Source organism: Oncorhynchus clarkii, chromosome 1 (assembly GCF_045791955.1).
Source record: "Oncorhynchus clarkii lewisi isolate Uvic-CL-2024 chromosome 1, UVic_Ocla_1.0, whole genome shotgun sequence".
NCBI classification, from domain to species: Eukaryota; Metazoa; Chordata; class Actinopteri; order Salmoniformes; family Salmonidae; genus Oncorhynchus; species Oncorhynchus clarkii.
Window position 1 is genome coordinate 34,716,709 of NC_092147.1, and position 26,263 is coordinate 34,742,971.

At 41.8% G+C, this 26,263-nt stretch overlaps 1 protein-coding gene across 1 annotated transcript; it reads right to left on the minus strand.

Annotated features, from left to right (window-relative positions):
* Positions 1 to 3,054: 3,054 nt before the first annotated feature.
* On the minus strand, positions 3,055 to 26,263 carry LOC139406538 (ubiquitin-conjugating enzyme E2 H-like). Its single transcript, XM_071149226.1, has 7 exons — positions 25,691 to 26,263; positions 10,481 to 10,557; positions 10,251 to 10,325; positions 10,079 to 10,118; positions 9,860 to 9,912; positions 8,618 to 8,746; positions 3,055 to 6,743 (listed from the first exon to the last, which is right to left on the minus strand). The coding sequence occupies exons 1-7, from the start codon at positions 25,741 to 25,743 to the stop codon at positions 6,622 to 6,624; spliced, it is 549 nt and encodes a 182-aa protein (XP_071005327.1). The 5' UTR covers positions 25,744 to 26,263; the 3' UTR covers positions 3,055 to 6,621.

The following is a 26,263-nucleotide window of genomic DNA, read 5'->3' on the forward strand; positions in this document are numbered from 1 at the left end:
AATAAACATTTGGGGTAAAAACAAGATGCTTGGGATAATTTTGTGCTGTTGCTGGCCAGTATGAAATATTTAAAGAGAAGTAAACATTTTAGAAGCGCTGTATGTTAAAGGCGCTCCATAAAAGCTGTGTACCATGTCATCGCGTAATTGCTCTCGAGCCCCTGCAGCTGTGCACAAAGACATGCACGTGCTTGGGCTTACTCTACAACCTCATTGGACAATGCCATGTCGATCTGATCCCACTTTAAACAGTTTGGGGAGGTGAGAAAGAAGTACCCTGGAGCTGGTCCTTTCCGTTCTGCCGCCCTAGGTGAAACCAAAAAATGCTGCCCCCTGCAAAACTAGAATAATCCCCGTAAGCAAAATCACATTGAAAATAAGTATTTTCTAGACGTTGAAGTTAGGGTAAATGTAGGTTCTGAATAAAAGGTGAAAATGTATTTTTCGTATGTTTAAAATACATCTTTTCCAGGATGTTGAAAAGGCGTGTTTTCTGGACGTTGAAAAATATGTATTTTCCGGACGTTGAATTCAAGAACATTTTTGGTTTTAAATTAAAGTTGAAAGGAGGTCATTTATAGACGTCTATGTTTGGCTCAAATCAAGGCTGGTCCATAAATGTATGTCTGTGGACGTTGAAATCAAATCTGAACCAAACATAGATGTCTATGATTGGTTCAGATTTGGTCTGGACCGGACCAAAAACCAATGTCTGTGGCATTCAAGGCTGGTCCAGACTGCACCAAAAAAGATGTCCAAAAGGCGTCGCCGTCGGTCATTGCTTACTGAGGTGTAGCCTGAAATTGAATTGTATGAATGTCCATCTATGTGGTAAACCTACCCTTTAAAATTAAAAAAATACATCCAAAAGACGTTGGCTCGTGCTTACTGGGGTGTAGCCTACCATGTCAGCCACAATGGAATTTTATAAATGCCCATTCATGTGGTAGGACCACCGTTTGTAAAACAGGCCGATGCATTGGTTTAATTAGTTCTGATACCTGTGACTAATCAATTTGGCTATTTAAGTTCTGTATATCAGCTACTCAACTTTATCAGGAGTTATGGTGAGCCTGTTTGCAATGTGTTTACACGGCGGGGAAAGCAGAAGTATTTTATTTGTCACTGTGATCAGCTTGTACAAACTTTAAACCATTGATCATGACAAAGAGGTGAAACTCCTGGACAACAGCTGTGATTGTCCATTCCATTTTGTCCATTTTACTTTGTTTGACCTGTCCTGTTTTTAGGATATGTTGTTTGTTAAAATTACAGCACATCTTTTATTTAGCACCATTTAGGTTAGTTAGGCTATTTGACCAGAGAAACCTGCATGATGTAAAAAAGTGCCCGTCTCATTACATTGTCTTACATTTTATCTCCATTCTTTGGCCTACAGAAATGGCTACATACCCTATCTACCATATCCTATATCTGCTACATGATTTATGTTAGATTCTTTTTTTGACGGAACGTTGGTGGAGCGCCGCAGCGATGAGTCTCTCCAACAGCACCCTGGAGAGGCACGCTGGAGAAGCAAAATATTTTGGGCCCCTACCTTTGACAAAGTGGGCACTGCTTATCACAGGGCGGAATCAGCGATCACCTAAATATCCCATATGCCACTGGTTGAGAGAAATTGTCATTGTTTTTGGGCAGAAATATGTGAGGTTTTATGGATTGTTGTCGCCCTCGTCAATCTAGCCTAATCCCGCCTAATGAGCGGGCAGATGGCTGTGCGCTGGAGGCGGGGGACACGAAGGGTAATATTTCGATAATGATAGCTATTTTATCTTCTTTTAAGTTGAGTCCCAGCCACAATCACCTTATAACCTGTCTGTCATTGAGCCATCTTCTGCCACAGGACAGAAATGACAAATAAAAGTCACCCAGCTAATTGTAAACAGATGGTCCCCATGCTGACACAGGTTGATGACGGGTCATCTCTCTACATCCTATTGACTTTAGAGGAACTCAGCCCTTTCCATTGCAGATACCCAGTCTAACCCCAAAGTCTGCCCGCTCTACCTCACGCCTAACCTAGCCTACCTACAGTACATAACCACTATCCCCCCCCCCTTCCCCCACAACACATGAAAAACAAAACAAAGACACATTCTGTGAAATCATGTTTCTACCTGCTCTAGTTAATCTTTTGCTTTGCTATAATGTAATATGCATTTATGTAAATATTGCTGTAATTTTCTGATGAAAATGCAAATAAAATGTTTGTATAATTTAGAATTTGACTAGATCAATGTCAATGGGACTTACCTGTACAAATAATCCTTTTGATCAATAAAAATGTTTAAATTGGAGTCATCGTAGACAACATTTTACTCCTCAGCTAGGCTACATCTCCTGTCCATCCACTCTGAACTGGGGGGGTTTATTGTATTATTATTTTTTTTAGATCAGTACAGATGAGAGGAGACAAGGACAGGAAACCACTGTGTACTATGTAGACTCTAAGATCTGAGAATATGTCTGACCAAAGAGAGTAAAGGACATTGAACCATAGAAGAAAGGTAGAAAAGCTTCAAGTATTTACATGTAGTTTATGCCCTCTGCTGGCCAGACCTGGTATAACACTATTGGTCAATTGCACACAAGTTCCAACCAAAATGTTACTTCTCCGAAAGACACACACGCATACATACAGGTTTTGGAGAGGTGCGAGAGGGTGCCACATTGGGGACCGGGGAACTGTTGTTGTGGTGGGCTAAGTGCCTTGCTCAAGAGCACAACGCCTTACAATGGCATCTAGGATTTGATGCCAGCAACGCAACGGTTGCTAGCTCACTTCCTCCAGGACTTTTCCCCCGAAGAACTGGCAAACCTCCGGTTGCTGGCTTGCCTCTCTAACCGCTAGGCTACCTGTCGCCCCTCTGATTCTGGTGCTGCTCAGTCTTTTAGAAATATGATGTAAAATCCATCAAGCCCATAGTTATACCAATCAAAATGCTTTAAAACTCACAAGGTGGAGTGAGCATTTGTACACTCCAGGGAAAGTGGAGATAATCAGACCACAAACCAGTAGTAAAACAGAGACGATTTTAAAGGAGTTTGTTTTCATATTTTTGTTTATTTATTTATTAAAGTTACAAGGGAAGCACATTTATTCATTAACTTATTTGCCTTTAAAAATGTGGGAATTTCTGGTCTTCTACATCCTTAAAGGATTAAAACAAATAACGCTTCAAATACAGTATATATCTCATTATTGAAAGGGAGTGAATACACATACTGTAATGACTAATGTGTCCTGACGCTAAATAGCTAAAGGGAAAGGGTCCTGTCCACTCACTGATTGTTGCTTCCAACAAGTTTGCAACTCATCAAACAGTGAGAGCAGACATTATGTATTTTCTTCAGATGTTCGTTGTTCTGCTTTTGTGCCAAGTTGAATGTGTAGAATACATGTTTTCCCTCAAATTATGCTCAATTTGCTAATAGCCAACATAGTTACACACTATGGCTGTTCTCTTGTGGTAACCATTACAATGCACCACAGTGTCTGGTGCCCATGTTATTGAGACACAGTTGGCATAATGCTAAAACTACACTCATAATGTATTAGGATGCTAATGCTAACTCGAACCATCTCAAAGCTGAGGCTTTCCCATGTCAGTACAGACAGTGCATGTTTTTCAATGCAATAATTTCTCAAAGAAATGCAATTTTCCTGTCTCATCGACTCTCCTGTTCTTAGTTTAATGGAGGCAAAAGACAAATTACAGACAAATATCAACAATAGCTTCACCATCATGTGGGACTGCGGTGTGGGGCCTGTTCTGTCATCTGTAACGTCACCCTGCACCCTAATACTTAAAATTCTGTTAACTATATTATTATACATTTGACAGTTGTTGCATTTTGTGAAAATGAAAACAAAGGGATTAAATCAATTGTGATTCAATTCTTGTGTACGACTAGGATGTCCCCAATGAAAGCTATGATGAGTTTTCTTAAAGAAATACAGATGACATCTCGTCTTATGTGACCTGGGACAAGAGGCCAGTACACCCCCCTGTAACAGGCTTTACGGCAGTATTACGGCAGTGTTTTGAAGCATTATGACATCTGCTTTGAGCAAAGGGTCCACATTATTATGGCAGTAATATACACCCGGCTCCTAAAGTTTAGGACCTCAACCCTTTTCAGTTACTGTACATGTCACTAGTAGCATATTGAATTGATGCACAATGTTTAGAAAATCATAGGTAGATCTATCATGTACAGAATGGACAATATCCTCTATTGTGTGGAACAGACACCCATTCACATTGCATTTCTATCTGAAAGTCTCATATAGAATGTGCCCTATAGAATATCATAGGATTAAGCACACCAATCTGGGGATATGATTGGGCCCATGTACTGTACTGTGGCATGAATGGGACACCCTGTGTAGGTTGATGAGCCTTGACCAACCTCTCCATGAACACAATAGTAGGAGAGGAGAATCCTGGAGCACTCCCAATGTGGTGCTGCTGAGTTAGAGATCAAAGTTTGAAAAACCCAAAACACTGCTTGCCAGTCTGGGTATGTAGCTGTACTCATCTAGCCTGGGTGCCAGACAGTGTGTTTCTGCTTACGCCCAACATGACGTCACAACAGTGAACAAAGGAGCCACAGCAGAAACAGCCAGACAACCAGGCTAGATAAGTTCACTTGCACACTGACAGTGCAGACAGAAGAGACCATTTGCATAAGAGAAAGGATACAGAGATGCAACATGCCTTTGGAGGATCAGATTCAAATCAGGAGAAGAAAAAAACAAATCTAATTAAAACTAAATGCTTCACCTTTACAGGACAATTCGCTTTGAAACTAGCTTGCTTTAGAAGGAATAAAACCATAGATTATAATAGGATTCACCATCTGGCACATTAACTAGCACTACGCAAGTCAAATACCTATTATAGTTGAACACAGCAATAGGCAAAATTCCCCTACACCCCACAAGTCCCCAGGTACCCCTCAACACCTCCCAGACCAGTCCCACACAACAACCCAATCCAACCCCTAGATCAGGGCAGTCCAGTTTTATCTACAGAGGGCCAGTGATGTGGCTCCTGTACCAACCAACACACCTGATTCAACTAATCATAGTCTTCCATAAAGGTGTGTTAGTGCTTGGGTGGAATGAAGCCTGGTCATGCACTGGCCCTCAGTGTGGATACGACTGGACACCACTGACATCTAGACCCATCCATCACACATGAGGTGTCTTTTCTATATTTCTACAGCAAATAAGCTCAACAAAGCACTACACAACTTAACTTCTGGATCATGCCACAAGGTACAAAAGGATGCTTAGAGAATGAAACACTTTCCTAAAACGGAGAGGAGGAGGGCTAAAGGAGTGTCTGGTGGACAACAGTGGGAGTTTGTTTACTGACAGACAGCTCCTGGGTTGATAGTAGTTCATCTCTGTGGTTCTCTCATCCAGAGCAACAACAATGTGTCATGCTGTGTGTGTTAGGGTTGTCACAGAGATGAGAAACTACTATGGCTCTAGAAGTCTGTTTCATTTTCCCCATGGGTCAGTTGGGTCTAACAATATGAGGTTCTCTCTCTCTCTCACACACACACACACACACACACACACACACACACACACACACACACACACACACACACACACACACACACACACACACACACACACACACACACACACACACACACACACACACACACACACACACACTCTCTCTCTCTCAGGTGTTAAGTGGTGTGGTAGGTTGTCTTTGGTTGGTGAGCTGGTGCTCCTGTCTACGGGGTGAAAGGCGTGTTTACAGAACAGTTTCTATGACAACCAGGGTGTGGTGGGTTGATAGGCTTGCATACTGGCCTCTGGGGCAAAGCCTGAAAGATGGGTCAACAACAGCCATATTGGATAGGTGGATCTGGATGAAACCCACCAACTGGTCCTCAGGAAGGAATGATCCTTGTTCCTGATGGTAGCTTCCAACCCCATCCAAAGGAAGGCAGAAAATGACTTTCGAAATGGTGTAATTCCTCATTGTGGTAATAACTCCAGAGAGGGGGGGCCATGCACTAGAAACAGAGAGCTTCTGGTAGAGCATGGGGAGGAAAAAATAGCTGTAACTGTTGAAACAGTGTTTCACTCACCAAATACAGAACAATTCTGAGAATTAAAAATCTAAACTGTGGTGGGGAGGGGGTACTGAGTAAACATTCCATCCCTGTCTCCGTCATGACAATGACAGTCTGACAGTCTTGTCTTCCCATGATGCTCTGCTCTCACCCTATCGTCGGTTCCATCATGGTTGGGTTAATCAGAATATCATCCAGACCGCAGGAGGGCATCTAGGATCATGGGAATGCTGCACTCCTTTCTGGGTAGGAGGGGGTAATAATGTGGGTGGGGTGGTGTTGGTAGAGGGCTATGGGTAAGTAATAAAGAATACCTAGACGAGGGGGAGACTGACATTTCACACCGCCACTTCTCATACATATAATCCATAAAAATCCTTGTTTGTTTAGTAATAAAACAATTGCCTTGTTTAAATATGAATATAATAGTTTGCTTCTGCTCTTTAGGAAATGATAGTCCGTGTGGGTGAGGGGAGGGCGGTTGCCAGCCCTTCACTACAACTCCATGTCCTGAGCCTCATCCTCAGAGAAGTCAGACATGGAACTCTCAGACGAGGAGTCACCTCCCTCCTCTTGCTCCTTTAGAGCCTCCTCTGTCGCATACTTTTGGAGATACTCTGGAACAGAGAGAAGGAAAAGAGTCAGACAGTTGATCGTGTGTGTGTGTATGTATATACAGTATGTATATATGTGTGTGTGTATGTATATACAGTATGTATATGTGTGTGTGTATGTATATACAGTATGTATATGTGTGTATATGTGTATATACAGTATGTATATACAGTGCCTTGCGAAAGTATTCGGCCCCCTTGAACTTTGCGACCTTTTGCCACATTTCAGGCTTCAAACATAAAGATATAAAACTGTATTTTTTTGTGAAGAATCAACAACAATCATGAAGTGGAACGACATTTATTAGATATTTCAAACTTTTTTAACAAATCAAAAACTGAAAAATTGGGCGTGCAAAATTATTCAGCCCCCCTTAAGTTACTTTGTAGCGCCACCTTTTGCTGCGATTACAGCTGTAAGTCGCTTGGGGTATGTCTCTATCAGTTTTGCACATCGAGAGACTGAATTTTTTTCCCATTCCTCCTTGCAAAACAGCTCGAGCTCAGTGAGGTTGGATGGAGAGCATTTGTGAACAGCAGTTTTCAGTTCTTTCCACAGATTCTCGATTGGATTCAGGTCTGGACTTTGACTTGGCCATTCTAACACCTGGATATGTTTATTTTTGAACCATTCCATTGTAGATTTTGCTTTATGTTTTGGATCATTGTCTTGTTGGAAGACAAATCTCCGTCCCAGTCTCAGGTCTTTTGCAGACTCCATCAGGTTTTCTTCCAGAATGGTCCTGTATTTGGCTCCATCCATCTTCCCACCAATTTTAACCATCTTCCCTGTCCCTGCTGAAGAAAAGCAGGCCCAAACCATGATGCTGCCACCACCATGTTTGACAGTGGGGATGGTGTGTTCAGCTGTGTTGCTTTTACGCCAAACATAACGTTTTGCATTGTTGCCAAAAAGTTCAATTTTGGTTTCATCTGACCAGAGCACCTTCTTCCACATGTTTGGTGTGTCTCTCAGGTGGCTTGTGGCAAACTTTAAACTACACTTTTTATGGATATCTTTAAGAAATGGCTTTCTTCTTGCCACTCTTCCATAAAGGCCAGATTTGTGCAATATACGACTGATTGTTGTCCTATGGACAGAGTCTCCCACCTCAGCTGTAGATCTCTGCAGTTCATCCAGAGTGATCATGGGCCTCTTGGCTGCATCTCTGATCAGTCTTCTCCTGTATGAGCTGAAAGTTTAGAGGGACGGCCAGGTCTTGGTAGATTTGCAGTGGTCTGATACTCCTTTCATTTCAATATTATCGCTTGCACAGTGCTCCTTGGGATGTTTAAAGCTTGGGAAATCTTTTTGTATCCAAATCCGGCTTTAAACTTCTTCACAACAGTATCTCGGACCTGCCTGGTGTGTTCCTTGTTCTTCATGATGCTCTCTGCGCTTTTGACGGACCTCTGAGACTATCACAGTGCAGGTGCATTTATACGGAGACTTGATTACACACAGGTGGATTGTATTTATCATCATTAGTCATTTAGGTCAACATTGGATCATTCAGAGATCCTCACTGAACTTCTGGAGAGAGTTTGCTGCACTGAAAGTAAAGGGGCTGAATAATTTTGCACGCCCAATTTTTCAGTTTTTGATTTGTTAAAAAAGTTTGAAATATCCAATAAATGTTGTTCCACTTCATGATTGTGTCCCACTTGTTGTTGATTCTTCACAAAAAAATACAGTTTTATATCTTTATGTTTGAAGCCTGAAATGTGGCAAAAGGTCGCAAAGTTCAAGGGGGCCGAATACTTTCGCAAGGCACTGTATGTGTGTGTGTGTGTGTGTGTGTATACAGTATGTATGTGTGTGTATATACAGTATGTATATATGTGTGTGTGTGTGTATGTATATGTGTGTGCCTCACCTTTGATCTTGTGTTTGTAGTCCTCTGGCCGATGCAGGTACATGGCAGCAGCGTCTCCATTGAGAGGGTCGATGGGGTTGGGGTAGGCCAACAGCTGGGGCAGGAATGACTCAAAGATGTTGGTCAGGTCTGCAAGGGGAGGAGGGACGACCAGTGTTTTACATTATGGGGGTTAAAGAGGTGCTAATGTGCAACCTTTGACTCAAGGTAAACACTCAATGAGCTGTACTAATTGCACAACTAATTTCACAATTAGTCCAACCGTACAAGTTGAACTGCAAAACAACCCCGCCACATCAGAAGTATTTCATTTGGAGGTTAGTTGGCCTCACAATGTTGCATTTCATATCCAGTCCTGTCATGATGGCCTCACAATGTTGCATTTCATATCCAGTCCTGTCATGATGGCCTCACAATGTTGCATTTCATATCCAGTCCTGTCATGATGGCCTCACAATGTTGCATTTCATATCCAGTCCTGTCATGATGGCCTCACAATGTTGCATTTCATATCCAGTCCTGTCATGATGGCCTCACAATGTTGCATTTCATATCCAGTCCTGTCATGATGGCCTCACAATGTTGCATTTCATATCCAGTCCTGTCATGATGGCCTCACAATGTTGCATTTCATATCCAGTCCTGTCATGATGGCCTCACAATGTTGCATTTCACATCCAGTCCTGTCATGACAAATGACTACTAGGTCTCTGTTCAGCTCTCACCATCAATACAACAGCCTATCTGCTACAAGCAGTGAATGGGCCAACAACTCAAACCAGAACGGGTGATCTGTTTCAGTCATGTTAAAACCGATTGACCCTGCTAAAAAAGACATTATAATGCCACGTCTGGTATGTCCCACTGACACAGTGTTCCTAATCGTTGAAACAAGAGTTCAAATCACAGTAACAAGGTCAATTCCTTGTACGGTTAAATTGCTAGTTCAGTTTTCAATGATAGGAACTTCTGTATGCAATCATGCTCAGCTATTCACAAGACGAGCCATATAAAAGCCTTATAAACACTAAGTGGAGACATTGTAGACCTGTTTTCCTAGTCGGTTGCTCTTATGTCAGCTCCTCACAGCTGCTCCCAGCAGCCACCAGCCCAGACATGATCATAGAGAAAGGGTACAGTATGTACCCATGTCATGGAACAAACCATTCAGTGAGTTTCAAACATTTCCAAACTGAAGTGGTAGCATGTCCATTTTGAAATCAATTCTGAACTGTTACTCACCATACAGGGCTGTCCACGTCTGGTTGATGACATCTAGACACACCGTCCCTGACCTGAAGGAGAGGGGAGATGAGAGAGCAGAAAATAAACAGAAATGTGAGCAGCATTTTGTGATATAACAAACATGATGTATAACTGATAAGATTGTCCAGGCCTATACGTCAAGATACCGTACATTAGTTGCAAACTACTAAAACGATATCATCAAAATGAACTTACGCTTCATCAATGTTGGGATGAAAGATTTTATTAATGAATCCTGTGAGGAGAACAATAAAGTTAGTTTTCATAGAACACCTGTGTTATTGTAATTTCCACAATGCTTTAACCAGTTATGTTATTAGTTTCTATTACATAGAGATTGTTGACAGATGCATTTTTGATACTGTACCTATAGATGGAGACTTGAAGGGGTATTTGTCTGGTAAGTCTACTCGCACCTTCCATACACCTCCTTCATACGGTGCTAAAAAACAACATTTGATTAGAAACACACACACACACACACACACACGGAGGAAGATTGCCTCCATATAGCCTACCATACAGATCTTTGCATAGACACAATGAGCCCAGTGAGAAGCCAACGGAAGTCATTAGGCTGTTTATGAAAACACTTACTTCCTTGTGGGCCGTAGAACTTGACCACAAACTCATTGAGTCCGCTGAGGATGGTTACCTCATGCTTGCTCTCGATGCTGAGCACTTGTTAAGGAAAAGACACGACTGAACGTGACTAACGAGAAGGCTACAGTACAAACAACACACATTTTAAATGAAAGTAAACAAGCCAATTAAAATGAGCCACAATCAGAATCCAACTAGTTGGGTGAACTGGGCTCCGTCCCAAACGGTACTGATCAAAAGTAGTGCAATAAATAGAGTGCCATTTGGGACTCAGCCCTGGTCTGAGGTCAGTAGAACCAGTGTGTGTGTGAGAGAGAGATACTCTGGGCTAAGGTCAAACATAGGATCGATAACGCCAGCCGTGGTGTCTGATCAATAATGTAGTGATCAGACTCAGCCAACACACAAACACTTACCCTAACCAAAACTAACCACACAAATAACTAATACGTTACCTTATTCTCTTATAACAAACAATGTCATATTATAACCAGAAATAGCCTAACTTCACACAATAACCAGAATGACCCAACACCCTCAGGCTCTACCCAGAACTAACCAAATGTGGGTATCAGCTTCTCTTCTTGGGAGAATAGGAACCGAAACAATAGGAAAGCACCAGTGTCCCATCAACTAGTCTAGGCCTCTGGGAGACAATGCTCTGGCCTGATGAGGACCCCCGCTGTGGAGCTACATGCTGGGCATCAGTCACCAGGGTCTATGGATGGAAACACCTTCCACATTCTGACACCTGTGCCCTGTATTGTTTTGAACAATGAATTGAGACAGTTCAGTTGGCCAATGTTCAAGTTCACCTGGGTGAACAAGATGAGGCTGTGGGAGGGAAAAGAATGGGAGAGAAGAAAATAAAGAGAGTGAGACTCTCCAAACTTAGTAAACGTTTCGTAAAAATACAGACGGCTACACTTATTACTCAATTGTAAACTTGCTTACTTGCTACTTCTCAACCCCTACTTCCGGGGGCAGCGCACAACATTCACCTGACAGTTGCCCCCCTTGAATCAGGGCAAACACAATTGTCTCATTGATCAAACACTCCTGTAGTATAAATAGTAATAGCGGAGCTGAAATGTAGACATTTTTCTAATATTTGAGACTTGTTTTATTGAGTTTTTACCTGAAATTGCAGCAACAGCGTGTTACATTCTGAAATGGTCACAGTAGCTGCCAGATGCACTGGCCCTCAGTGTGGATACGACTGGACACCGCTGACATCTAGACCCATCCATCACACATGGTGTCTTTTCTATATTTCTACAGCAAATAAGCTCAACAAAGCACTACACAACTTAACTTCTGGATCATGCCACAAGGTACAAAAGGATGCTTAGAGAATGAAACACTTTCCTAAAACGGAGAGGAGGAGGGCTAAAGGAGTGTCTGGTGGGCAACAGTGGGAGTTTGTTTAGTGACAGACAGCTCCTGGGTTGATAGTAGTTCATCTCTGTGGTTCTCTCATCCAGAGCAACAACAGTGTGTCATGCTGTGTGTGTTAGGGTTGTCACGGAGATGATAAACTACTATGGCTCTAGAAGTCTGTTTCATTTCCACCTGGGTCAGTTGGGTCTAACAACATGAGGTTCTCTCTCACACACACACACACACAGAGAAATTGTCACAGTAGCTGCCAGATGCACTGAGCCATGTAAAACTATGGAAACCCATCCCACTACCAAAAACATGTAAAACAGGATATGTTTTATAACATTGTTTGGTCATTTCAGATGTGGCACCACAGGTCCTAGAGTGTATGAATTGTTTTCCTGGGGGCTAACCTAACCAACTCCCACCCTAGTTGTAGCGAATGACACGCTAATAAATCAGCTGTAAAAAAAATAAAATTAAACGGTTTTATATGGGCTTTGATGGGACAAGATTATTTTTCTAAATCAGGCCATATGATTATTTATTTATTTTTACACCTAGAAAAACCCCTACCCTAGGGAGGATGAAAACATTAAAACACTTTACCCAAAAACAGACAAATGTGATTGGACAACAAAAGAAAGAACAGGGCCGAGCTCGCTGTATTGCAAAGGCATTGCGTAGGACTTTGCATCTGCAATTAAAAAGATACTCATACAGTATGTCATCACTACTGTGTTAATGTATTAATTCCAGTCAATCATTTTTTATATAAAGCTGTAGGTAGCCTAGCCATCAGTGTGAATATACATCAAATTTGATCAAATTCTCAGAACACAAATAAATGTGCCTATTTTAGGCTATAAATTCATAGCTTAGGCTACAAAAACATGACATTACATTTCCCCAGGCCCAGATGGGATCAGACAGCATAGGCTTCTCTAGGCTACCTGCAGCTGTGGATGTTATCAGTAGGCTACAGTTGATCAGACTGAAGCACAGACTAAATGTGTACGTTGACAAATCATGTGGCATTTCAGTAAAAATACATTTTAAAAATTGGGTGGCGGGTATGGGCTTCCAAATAAAAAGCTTGGTCGGGGTGAATTCCCTTATACACACATTTTCAGTCGCATTTTGCTTTAACCACGTAATGATTTGTATGATATTGATAAAAATGAAGCCTGGTTTGTTGTAATGTTGTAAGGTGCTGTACTTGTACATGCACGTGAAAGGGTTAATCTGTCATTTTTTATAGGCTAATGTAACTTGATGAAGACATACTGTTACAGCAACTCTTTGCTTTTGTCTTGAAGCTAAAATGTAATGAGTGTAGCCTACAGATGAGAAGATAAACCCTTTAATTGACTGCACATACATGCTTGTGAATTGTTGCATTATTCAATAGCGTAATATGGTTTGGTTGCATTATTTAATCATGTAATATGTTTCAGAAGAAAAGTTTGTCATTGTTGAATAGTTTGTGCTGGCTAGTGCCTACTGCGATATTTATGGTCAATTTGAGCTGCAGACCAAGAATATTGTGTTGACCAACGAAAGGCAAGGGATGTAATGTGAATTAAAAAGTAGAATTCTCTTCTGCAACTCCGCTCCTTCATATCTCGTAGAGGGAATAGGGCCATAGAGATAGCTAGATAACATGATATGTTTACAGATCTAACGCGCCACTCAAGTCCACATCAAGAAGATTTTGCTTCGGTTTTTATTTAATCTCATTCATTTCTGTATCAACCACCAAGGGCATAGGAGCCGTGGAGGACATAGTTGATAGTTATGAAGTAAAATATTTGCTTTGTGTGTATTTTATTTTGTCTCTATTGCCATTGTCCTAACTGGAAGGTTTAGTGAATGGGTCCATAGTATGTCAATAGGGCTAAATTGCTAGCTAGCTACCCACGGACAATTGACCTTGCATAACATTAGTTTTAGGTCATTTTAGCCTGTTTAACAAGCTGGCTAGCTAGATTATTATTCACATGTAGCTAGCTGATAGTTAAAGTAAAAACATTTGCTTTGTGTATATCTTGTTTCTTCTCCATTGTTGCCATTGTCCTGGCTAAAATAAGGTTTAGTGAATGGGAGTTGCAGTGTGGTAATAGTGGGGGAAGTGGGATTGCTTCTCAAATTAATTCTAGTCTACATATTGAGAAACTATATCCTCCTGATTCCTGCTTACAAGCAAAAACTCCAAAAGGAAGTACCAGTGGCACGTTTAATATGGAAGTGGTCCGATGCGGATGCTAAAGTACAGGACTGTTGTTTCGCTAGCACAGATTACAATGTTCCGGGATTCATCCGATGACATTGAGGAGTTTACCACATCAGTCACCTGCTTCATTAATAATTGCATCGACGACGTCGTCCCCACAGTGACCGTACGTAATTATCCCAACCAGAAGCCATGGATTACAGGCAAAATCCACACTGAGGTAAAGGCTAAAGCTGCTGCTTTCATGGACCGGGTTGCAAAATAAATGGCAGGAGATTTTCGATGTACCAATTCCATACACTTGACTCAGAGTTTTTCAATTTAAATGATTACATAAAATTCTTGCCACCAACAGAATGCTATATATATGGGGCATACAACAATCTCAGCTCTGTAGATTTTGTTGCGGAGAGACAGAATCAATAATAGCCCACCTTAACTCATCCCCATACAGTTCTTTTTTTTGCTCTTTTGCACCCCAGTATCTCTACTTGCACATCATCATCTGCATTCTCAACTGGCCTACCTGGTTAAATAAAGGTGGAAAAAAATTAAAAATAAAACTGAGCTCAAGGCTAGAGCTGCCGCTTTCAAGGACCGGGACACTAATCCGGACGTTTATAAGCAATCCCGCTACAACCTCCGACGAGCCATCAAACAGGCAAAGCACCAGTACAGGACTAAGACCGAATCCTACTACGCCGTCTCTGACCAGGGTTCGTACAAACAGTGGCAAGTCAAATTCAAGGACTTTCAAGTACTTTTTCAAACACTATCAATTTGTAATAGTTCATATTATGCAATTGTTTCTAGTTGCCACCAGATGCCAGTATATTGCCACAACCTTATGAAAAAAACAAGTTAGTATTCAACACTACCTGACAAGTTCTACTCAATAATAAATGGTTTTACTACATACATGAGTGTTAAGTCAGTACTGATGATGTTGTAATTTGAGTAGTGATGAGCAGAGATTTTGTACATGCCTACTGGTGAACACATTTCATATTAGCATTACTACACAATTCCAGCTTAATGACTGTTTTTATTGGGCATCTACTATTTAATAGCTACAAAAAAAAGTGTCTTGCTTCTGACTGGCAGCTTTAGGGAGAAGGGCAGGTGGGCTGTGTGAGGAAAACGGCATGTGAACAGCCACCAGAACAGCAGGAGCATGGCTGCTGCTTGATAAAGCAGAATATCGTTTGCGTTCCTTGAGGTTGCTGCAGAGAATGTTGAACTGCCGCTAGCGCAGGATGCAGCGCTGTGTCCTTCCCCTTTCATGTGGCTCTTCAGGGCCAATTCACTCATGCTCGCAATGTCAAAGTTGCTTTTTCTGCACCTTATGCAATCATGTTTCATGAACTGAAATAAAATATATATTTTTTAAATTAAATATGTACAAAAGGCAGGATTGAATCTACATTTTAGCTATTGATGTGAGGTTTGGCAGCACCTAATCAGTCAGTTAGATGTCTGTGTAAGTGTCTTCACTGACATTTGCCCTGACCCAGTCTGTAACATGTTTCAAGCAGACCACTATAGTCCATGAGCCCAAGAACGCCAAGGTAACCTGTCTAAATGACACGGGGGGGGCATCAGGAGTGCGTGCTTAGTCCCCAATACTCCCTGTTCACCCACAACTCCGTGGCCGCACACAACTCCAACACGATCATTAAGTTTGCTGTCAGTCTCTCGATGTGCAAAACTGATAGAGACATACCCCAAGCGACTTACAGCTGTAATCGCAGCAAAAAGGTGGCGCTACAAAGTATTAACTTAAAGGGGCTGAATAATTTTGCACGCCCAATTTTTCAGTTTTTGATTTGTTAAAAAAGTTTGAAATATCCAATAAATGTCGTTCAACTTCATGATTGTGTCCCACTTGTTGTTGATTCTTCACAAAAAAATACAGTTTTATATCTTTATGTTTGAAGCCTGAAATGTGGCAAAAGGTCGCAAAGTTCAAGGGGGCCGAATACTTTCGCAAGGCACTGTAATTAAAGAGCAGCAGTAAAATAACAATAGCGAGACTATATACAGGGGGGTACCGGTACAGTCAATGTGCAGGGGGCACCGGTTAGTTGAGGTAATGTGTACATGTAGGTAGAGTTATTAAAGTGACTATGCATAGATAACAACAGAGAATAACAGCTGTGTAAAAGAGGAGGGGGAGCAATGCAAATAGTCTGGGTGGCCATTTGATTAGGTGTTCAGGAGTCTTATGGCGTGGGGGTAGAAGCTGTTTAGAAGCCTCTTGGACCTAGACTTGGCGCTCCGGTACCGCTTGCCGTGCGGTAGCAGAGAGAACAGTCCATGACTAGGGTGGCTGGAGTCTTTGACAATTTTTAGGGCCTTTCTCTGACACCGTCTGGTATAGAGGTCCTGGATGGCAGGAAGCTTCACCGCTTGGTATGACAATGCATCAGGCCGAGCTCCCTGCCATCCAGGACCTCTATAGCAGGCTGTGTCAGAGGATGGCCATACATTTTTTTAAAGACTCCAGCCACCCAAGTCATAGACAGTTCTCTCTGCTACCACACAGTAAGAGGTACCAAAGTCTGGAACCAACAGGACCCTGAACAGCTTCTACCCCCAAGCCATAAGACTGCTAAATATTTAACCAAATAGCTACCCGGACTATCTGCATCAACCACCTCTTGCATGAACTCTTTTGACTCATCACCAGGGTTGGGTAGGTAACTTTCTAAATGTTATCCGTTAAAGTTACTAGTTACCTGTCCAAAATTGTAATCAGTAATGTAACTTTTGGATTAACCAAACTCATTAACGTAATCTGATTACATTCAGTTAGACTTTTAGATTAGTAAATTACCAATTGAACAACATCTATTGCAGGATAAATCAATGTTACAGTTTACATAACTGGCCATATATGAATGTAAAATGTCACTTTATGGGTTGGTTATGTAGGCTTCTTGAAACCCATCGCTTTCTACTACATACAATAATACGATTCATTTATATCTTTACATTAATAAAGATACAACTACAGCTTTCCCCATCAAATCACATTGTATTGGTCACATACACATGTTTAGCAGATGTTATTGCAGGTGTAGCGAATAGCTTGTGTTTCTAGCTTCTAGCTTGTGTTTCTAGTGGAGTAATATCTAACAATTCACAACAATACACACAAACCTAAAAGTAAAAGAATGGAATTATGTAATATATAAATATTAGGATGAGACATGTCAGAATGGCATAGACTAAAATACAGTAGTCTTTAAGTCTATCAAAAGTGTACAAGTTTGAGCATGTGTCCATTAGGCCTATGGATTATTAAAACATGTATCAGCATGAATTAGATTGAGCAATAAAAAAATATTTTTCTCTGTGCATTGTTGGGAAGGGCCCGTAATTAAGCATTTCACTGTTAGTCAACTCCTGCTGTTTACGAAGCATGTGACAAATACTATTTGGTTTGGATAGTTCTGGCTGTGTGATAAACTGATAGTGAAACTTTTGAAGCCAAGAATACTTGCTAGCTACATAATTGCTTATGCAATTACTATCTTAGTCTCCATCATAGGGTCATGGCAGGATAGTGACAGCCAGGCAGATAGTGAGAAGTACCTCTTCAAGCGCATAGAGTTCAGAGACTGGTGATTAGTCATAGTGTCAATCAATCTGATCTCTGATGTAAGGACAGCATCTTAAGTCTAGAGGGTGTATTGCATGTGTTAGCTTCATGCAGGAGAATGGCAGCCATTATTTTATTTTGTGTAGAATGAATCATTTCCGTTTGACATTTCATGCCTAACTTCTTTCAAATTAAAACAGTTTGTTGCTGGTTATTATTACAGTATGACAACTATTATAAGTTGGAAATATTACATTAAGTTTCAAACCATACAGTATGTAGAGCACCGGTAGGGTAAGCCCAACAAAATATAGGTTTAGACATTTCTAACATTTAGAAATGTTTGTAAGGAAAGTGGAGAGCAAATGAAATAATAATATCTCATATGAAGTTTACTTTACTTACAAATTGTTTAAAAAGACATACAAATATTTGATCAAAATGTGTGAAAAGTCTGGAGTGGGCTTAATGGGTACCAAGTGTACCCTTTAAAGGCCCCTGGGTGTTCCAAATAAGTCCACCTCTTAAATAATACATTTTAATTCATTTCCAAACTTTCCAAACTGACATTTCTTATGTAATATTTGATCATATTATCTCCCCTAAAGTTAAAATAAACTGATCATTGCTATTCATCACAGATGTAGCACTCATAACAGCGGGGTGTCCAATCGTATCCACAGAAAAATGTGGACTTTGGCTATTATTCTTGCCAACCAGTGCACACCTGACTCTATTAATCAACGAATCATCGACTTCAATCAAGACATGATTAGTTTAATCAGGTGTGTTAATGCTTGGTTAGAACACAACCCTGCACCCACACTGGGCCTCTGTGGATAAGAAGCATGCACAGCCATGCCCTAACGCAAACAACTTTCAATGAATTCTCTGAAAGCTGATTTACATTTGCCGTTCTGCTATTCTTGTTAATTAGTCCAACTTATCTTCCTAAAGCCTATCTGAAGACTGTTTCAAATCTCCCCCTCTACTGTGTGTTAAAAAGTGTACAGGTGGGGGACCTAAACAATGGATGAACCTGGATGAATGAAAGACAACAATGCCCTCACCTGAAAGTGCATGATTAGTCACCCAATTGTCATCTTCTTTTCCATTATTTGTTTCCATTTTTGGCCACCCCTTGTAGGGTTTCTATCCCTGATGTCCCTCAACCCTGATCTTATTCTTCACTTTTTGCATCAACGACTGCCTGTCCATTCAAAACATCTTGGAGATTGTTTAATATATCCACAGTAACAGTCACACTGGCATTCAGTACAGTATGAACGGCCATGGCCCTAAGACTGATTGGACTGTAATCAGAGTAAGTACCCCTCTGCAAGGCCCCCCTTAGCCTTGTAAAGGTGCCCATTTGTAAGTCCGGATTTGTCTATATCCTTTACTCAAATGTCACTAGAAATTTGCATTTAAAACCTGTTTTTCAACAACAAAAAATCTGGGGGCATGCTCCCGGACCCCGGTAGCAAAAACGCCCCCCCCCCCCCCCCCCAAAGTCAGAGTCGCTCCTATGCAGCTGTCAGCCATGTATTTATTGGTTTATCTATCTATTATGTTCAGTCTGTCTTGGTTTGCAGCTAGGCTTAAGTCACAACATCAAGAAAATTGTTTTTTTATTGGGTTTAGGAACAACTGAACAGGAGCAGGATTGAAGAACACTGGCCTAGACTAAAGGATGGGAACAGGGCAGTCAGCAGTGACTGTGACCTACAACAGACAGGACCTATAAATAAGGCTGGCTACAATGCATCTCTGTCTTGTCTTTCCCCTAGGGCCCAGGGCTGATGCGTGCACACAGACAATACCAAACACTGAAATAGTCCGTAGGTACAAAGGGAAGGGACTAGGGCCCGAAATGGAACCAGTCCCCAGAGGTCATCATGACAAACAGTCATGCGTTCTACATTGAGCATGCTCTACATTTACCTGTTCCTCTGCTGCCTGGACTAAACAAAAGACATGCCCTCACACTGAGTGGCTGATATACACTACATGTGGACACCTGCTCGTCGAACATCTCATTCCAAATTCATGGGCATTAATGTGGAGTTGGTCCCACTTTTGCTGCTATAACACCCTCCACTCTTCTGGGAATGCTTTCCACTAGATGTTGGAACATTGCTGCGGGGACTTGCTTCCATTCAGCCACAAAAGCATTAGTGAGGTCAGGCACTGATGTCGGGAGATTAGGCCTGGCTCGCAGTCAGCGTTCCAATTCATCCCAAAGGTGTTCGATGGGGTTCTGTGCAGGCCAGTCAAGTTCTTCCACACCGATCTCAACAAAACATTTCTGTATGGACCTTGCTTTGTGCACAGGGCATTGTCATGCTGAAACAGGAAAAGGCCTTCCCCAAACTGTTGTCACAAAGTTGGAAGCACAGAATCGTCTAGAATGTCATTGTATACTGTAGTGTTAAGATTTGCCTTCACTGGAACGAAGGGGCCTAGTCCGAACCATGAAAAACAGCCCCAGACTATTTTTCCTCATCCACTTAACATTACAGTTGGCACTATGATTCGGGCAGGTAGCATTCTTCTGGCATCCGCCAAACCCAGATTTGTCCATTGGACTGCCAGATGGTGAAGCGTGATTCATCACACCAGAGAAGGCGTTTCCACTGCTTCAGAGTCCAAAGGCAGTGAGCTTTACACCACTCCAACTGACGCTTGGTATTGTGCATAGTGACCGTAAGCTTGTGTGCGGCTGCTCGACCATGGAAACACATTTCATGAAGCTCCCGACGAACAATTATTGTGCTGACGTTGCTTCCAGAGGCAGTTTGGAACTGGGTAGTGAGTGTTGCAACCGAGGACAGTCCATTTCTACGCGTTACAGCACTTGGCGGTCCCATTCTGTGAGCTTGTGTGGCCTACCACTTTGCAACTGAACCGTTGTTGCTCCTACATGTTTCCACTTCACAATAACAGCACTTACAGTTGACTGGGGCAGCTCTGGCAGGGCAGAAATTTGATGAACTGACTTGTTGGAAAGGTGGCATCCTATGACGGTGTCATGTTGAAAGTCACTGAGCTCTTCAGTAAGGCCATTCTACTGCCAATGCTAGTCTATGGAGATTGCATGGCTGTGTGCTCAATTTGATACACTTGTCAGCAACAGGTGTGGCTGAAATAGCCAAATCCACTAATTTGAAGGGGTGTCCACATAATTGTGTATATAGTATATCATGCACAGCCCACATTTCTCCACTGGTGCTGGGCTAAAAACACTGGATTTACTGTGTACGGGTTTGTCTACCAGGCTTTACAATGTTCTCTTATCAGGTAAGAGAGCAGAGACTTCACATACTAATATACAAGATCCAGTGCCAGAGACAACAGACTATGCTGATTTGGCAGGCACAAGGAAAGGACAGATTTACCACAATACCCAGCCCCCACCTAAACTTCAGGAACACCCACACGTGTATAAACTCACAAGTACACACGTGCATGCGCGCACACACACAGACACAAAACATGCTAAGACAAAAAACAAACATCTCAAGATGACACACAATCATGAAAGTATCTCTCCCTCTCCAACACATTCATGTTCCTCAGAGCGATGGCACTCAATAGGTCACTGCTCATTTGATGTTTAGCCTACTGTACAGTTCATTATTTATCCAGTGGATGAATGTTATGCAATTTATATTAATGTCGAGAGAGAACTGCCCAGGAAGGCAGCTAATTACTCATGATATCCATGCATTGATTTCAAACCAGACAGTATGTTAGGGGGGTGGGAGAAGGAGGACGCAATAGCTTTACCAAAGAGGGGAAATGTCATTGTGCATGTTTTCCCAGGTGTATTTAGCAGGTAGTCTATCCTGACCTATAGAGTGAGTAGACATCAGAAAACACACCGTCATGAGAGATTAGGTTACTAGATATTTTTAAACCCTACAGTGCTATTATCCAAAAGACACCAACCGTTTGCAACAACAAAATCTAATGTTTTCTCCAAAACCTTGACATGCACATTGAATCATCTCCAACGGATTGTTTTCATAATGGCAGGTGGGCCTCAGTTTATGGCCTGATAGGAAGTCAGTAGCTAGGCCTGTCTATTGCAAGCCCCCCATCCGCTCCCTGTGGAAGCAGGGTTTAGTGTAGGTCAGTGCTGTCCGGGGTCCTTTGGACGCCCATACCCTAAACCTATACCTTAACCATTGTCCATGTTCCCAAGAATGGAAAGGTAACTGAACTAAATGACTATCGCCCTGAAGCACTCACTTCTGTCATCATGAAGTGCTTTGAGAGACTAGTCAAGGATCATATCACCTCCACCTTACCGGTCACCCACTCCAATTTGCTTACCGCCCCAATATGTCCACAGACGATGCAATCGCCATCACACTGCCCGATACCATCTGGACAAGAGGAATACCTATGTAAGAATGCTGTTCATTGACTATAGCTCAGCATTCAACACCATAGTACCCTCCAAGCTCATCATTAAGCTCGAGGCCCTGGATCTGAACCTTGCCCTGTGGCCGCCCCCGGGTGGTGAAGGTAGGAAACAACACCTCCACTTCGCTGATCCTCAACACTAGGGCTCCACAAGGGTGCATGCTCAGCCCCCTCCTGTACTCCTTTTAATGCCTTATGGCAAGGTGCTCCATCATGCTGGAAAAGGCATTAATCGTCACCAAAATGTTCCTGGATGGTTGGGAGAAGTTGCTCTCGGAGGATGTGTTGGTACCATTCTTTATTCATGGCTGTGTTCTTGTGAGCCCACTCATGGCTTCATGGCTGCAAAATTGTGAGTGAGCCCACTCCCTTGGCTGAGAAGCAACCCCACACATGAATGGTCTCAGGAAGCTTTACTGTTGGCATGACACAGGACTGATGGTAGCGCTCACCTTGTCTTCTCCGGAAATGCCGGAGATGCCCCTAACAATCGGGAAAGGGATTCATCAGAGAAAATGACTTTACCCCAGTCCTCAGCAGACCAATCCCTGTACCTTTTGCAGAATATCAGTCTGTCCCTGATGTTTTTCCTGGAGAGAAGGGGCTTCTTTGCTGCACTTCTTGACACCAGGCCATCCTCCAAAAGTCTTCGCCTCACTGTGCGTGCAGATGCACCCACACCTGCCTGCTGCCATTCCTGAGCAATCTCTGTTCTGGTGGTGCCCAGATCCCGCAGCTGAATCAACTTTAGGAGACGGTCCTGGACTTTCTTGGGCACCCTGAAGCCTTCTTCACAACAATTGAACCGCTCTCCTTGAAGATCCGATAAATGGTTGATTTAGGTGCAATCTTACTGGCAGCAATATCCTTGCCTGTGAAGCCCTTTTTGTGCAAAGCAATGATGATGGCACATGTTTCCTTGCAGGTAACCATGATTGACAGAAGAAGAACAATGATTCCAAGCACCACCCTCGTTTTGAAGCTTCCAGTCTGTTATTCGAACTCAATCAGCATGACAGAGTGATCTCCAGCCTTGTCCTCGTCAACACTCTCACCTGTGTTAACGAGAGAATTACTGACATGCCAGCTGGTCCTTTTGTGGCAGGGCTGACATTTTGGGGGATTCAGTTCATTTTTGTGGCAAAGAGGGACTTTGCAATTAATTGAGATTCATCTGATCACTCTTCATAACATTCTGGAGTATATGCAAATTGCCATCATACAAACTGAGGCAGCAGACTTTGTGAAAATTAATATGTGTCATTCTCAAAACTGTACAGGTGCATCAAAGCTGGGACCGAGAGACTGAAAAACAGCTTCTATCTCAAGGCCAACAGACTGTTAAATAGCCATTGCCAGCACAGAGAGGCTGCAGCCATGGTTCGAGCGAGGAGAGGGACGGAAGCTATACTGTTACACTGGCAATACTAAAGTGCCTATAAGAACATCCAATAGTCAAAGGTTAATGAAATACAAAATGGTAGAGAGAGAAATAGTCCTATAATTCCTATAATAACTACAACCTAAAACTTCTTACCTGGGAATATTGAAGACTCATGTTAAAAGGAAGCACCAGCTTTCATATGTTCTCATGTTCTGAGCAAGGAACTGAAACGTTAGCTTTCTTACATAGCACATATTGCACTTTTACTTTATTCTCCAACACTTTGTTTTTGCATTATTTAAACCAAATTGAACATGTTTCATTATTTATTTGAGGCTAAACTGATTTTATTGATGTATTATATTAAGTTAAAATAAGTGTTCATTCAGTATTGTTGTAATTGTCATTATTACAAATAAATAAAAAATATATTTTTAAAATCGGCCGATTAATCGGTCGGTATCTGCTTTTTTTTGGTCCTCCAATAAATCGGTATTGGTGTTAAAATCATAATCGGTTGATAAAATCCAAGTATATACTGTATTCTATACCATCTACTGTATCTCAATCTATGACAATTGCTCTTCCATATATTTATTTATTCTTAATTCCATTCCTTTACTAAGACTTGTGTGTATTAGGTATTTGTTGTGGAATTGTTAGACATTACTTGTTAGATATTGCTGCCCTGTCTGAACAAGAAGCACAAGCGTTAACATCTGCTAAACACGTGTACGTGACAAATATAATTTTATTTGAACCATTTTAATTGTCAACGTCAATGGGAGGAGGGGAGCAAGGAGCCCCGATAGCACCACCCATTTTTTGTCACTCGAGCAGCCGTTTATCTAGTCCCACCCCCTACCAGTTTCCGGATAGTAACAGGCTGACCAATCAGGGCGCTAGCTGTCGCTACAGGAGCACAAAAACAAAACAATTCAACTCACGCTGTCTAAACCTAACCTTTCAGGCAAATTTCACAAACTAAGCGCTAGATTAAAAAACTATAATGTCCATCTACATTCTGATAATTTGGTGAAAAAGGCTACAATTTGGGGCGGCAGGTAGCGTTAGCTTAGTGGTTAGAGCGTTGGGCCAGTAACCGAAAGGTTGCTAGATCGAATCCCCGAGCTGACAAGGTAATCTGTCGTTCTGCCCCGGAACATGGCCGTCATTGTAAATAAGATTTAGTTCAATACAAAAAAATGCAATAAACGTTAACTAGCGCCAATGAGAACGTTGATAAAATTCGGAATTCAACTTGCTACCATTACATCATACTTAGCGTTGGAGAAATGCAAAACATAGTTACAACATGTACTACTTTAGGATGGAAATACATTTAACACAAACATTTCCCCATTATTATAGTACATAATTTCCACATGACTCAAGGTTGGAAAATCAAAATGGTTAAAAACAAAAACACTGGCAAACTTGACACGGCAGGGGGACATGTAAACGATTTGTAAACAAGAGAGCGATGCAATATTACTGATGGTTAATCATGCAGCTAACGTTATAACAGCAGGAGTGTCAACGTGAATGACTTCACAAGGTCGAGATATAATAGCAAGCGAAATAGCTTAGATAGGAAAGAAAGGCCAGTAAAAGGACGGACGACCGATTGCACGCAGAAAATGGTGCCTACAAGGCCATCGTCATTGTTTAGCTTTTCTAGTAATCGTCGTTCAAGAGATACACCTAGCTAGCTATGTGTTGCATAAAATAAATCAGGGTTTGTGGAAAACAACCAAGGGTTGATGAAAGCATCACTAACATTAAGCACGCTTATTAGCTTGATAAATGACAACTACAGGTATTGGACGACATTTAGGAAGTTTTCTGATCTGAGCAAACAACTATATAGCATATATTATTGAGGGTGAAACATTTAGCCTAGATCTGACCCAGCCATGGCTAACTGAAACGAATAGTGTGATGCTTCATCTAAACTAAATGTTTCCTACTTTTGTTGTCATAAAACCCAACAACAGCCGTTATTGTTCGCTTACACAACATGCTGTATTAGCTAGTTATTTGATGTGTCATCAGTAACCAATACATGTAATTACAAAAGTTGTAGATAGTTGTCACTACAATTTATGATTAGCTAAAGACGACAAAGATTGTTTTGCCTGTCTGTTGTTTTTGCTCAGAAAAGGATACAGTTTCACCACGTCGGTATCCATTCGCCTCTTGCCTGGACTTGGCGAAGACATTTTTGTAACGTTATTCCTTGGCTAGCTCGATACTTTACTTCGATGAGGCAGTTTATTCGAACTATATGTTCTGCCTTTTCAGTTTGTCCATCGAACGAAATATTTCAACATTCCTCGCTTTCTCTCAACAACACTAGCAAATGTCTGAAGGGCTGCGTTCAGTAACTACGCTTTTACGTTCTGGAACGTTCAATTGAACGGAAACAGTACTGTACTGAACGACCAGTTGAAACGGGAAGGGGGGCGCTGTCAGCTTGTCCACTGCCCTTCAAATACGTCACTCATTGGTTCAAACCACACCCACAGAACGAGAGCAAACGTACCTCAGTTTGTTCAAGAACGTACAATAACATTTTGTGGAACGTGTCGTTCAGTTCAAACCGTTCCGCAACGTAGCAAACGTTCAGCGAACTGAGCGCACATCAGGTCTACTCTCTCTCTCTCTCTGCCTAATTCTGTACAAATGTCTGTCCCGTCCTGAACAAAACAATCCCTCCGCCAGTGACATCAATCGCAACTA

Excerpts from the sequence above, each read along its gene's own strand:
- LOC139406538 (XM_071149226.1), bottom strand. The coding sequence starts at position 25,743 with ATGTCTTCGCCAAGTCCAGGCAAGAGGCGAATGGATACCGACGTGGTG. Across the intron at positions 10,119-10,250 it reads CTTCAAGTCTCCATCTATAG|GATTCATTAATAAAATCTTT; the intron begins GTACAGTATCAA and ends TTCTCCTCACAG. Across the intron at positions 8,747-9,859 it reads GACGTGGACAGCCCTGTATG|ACCTGACCAACATCTTTGAG; the intron begins GTGAGTAACAGT and ends CTCCCCTTGCAG.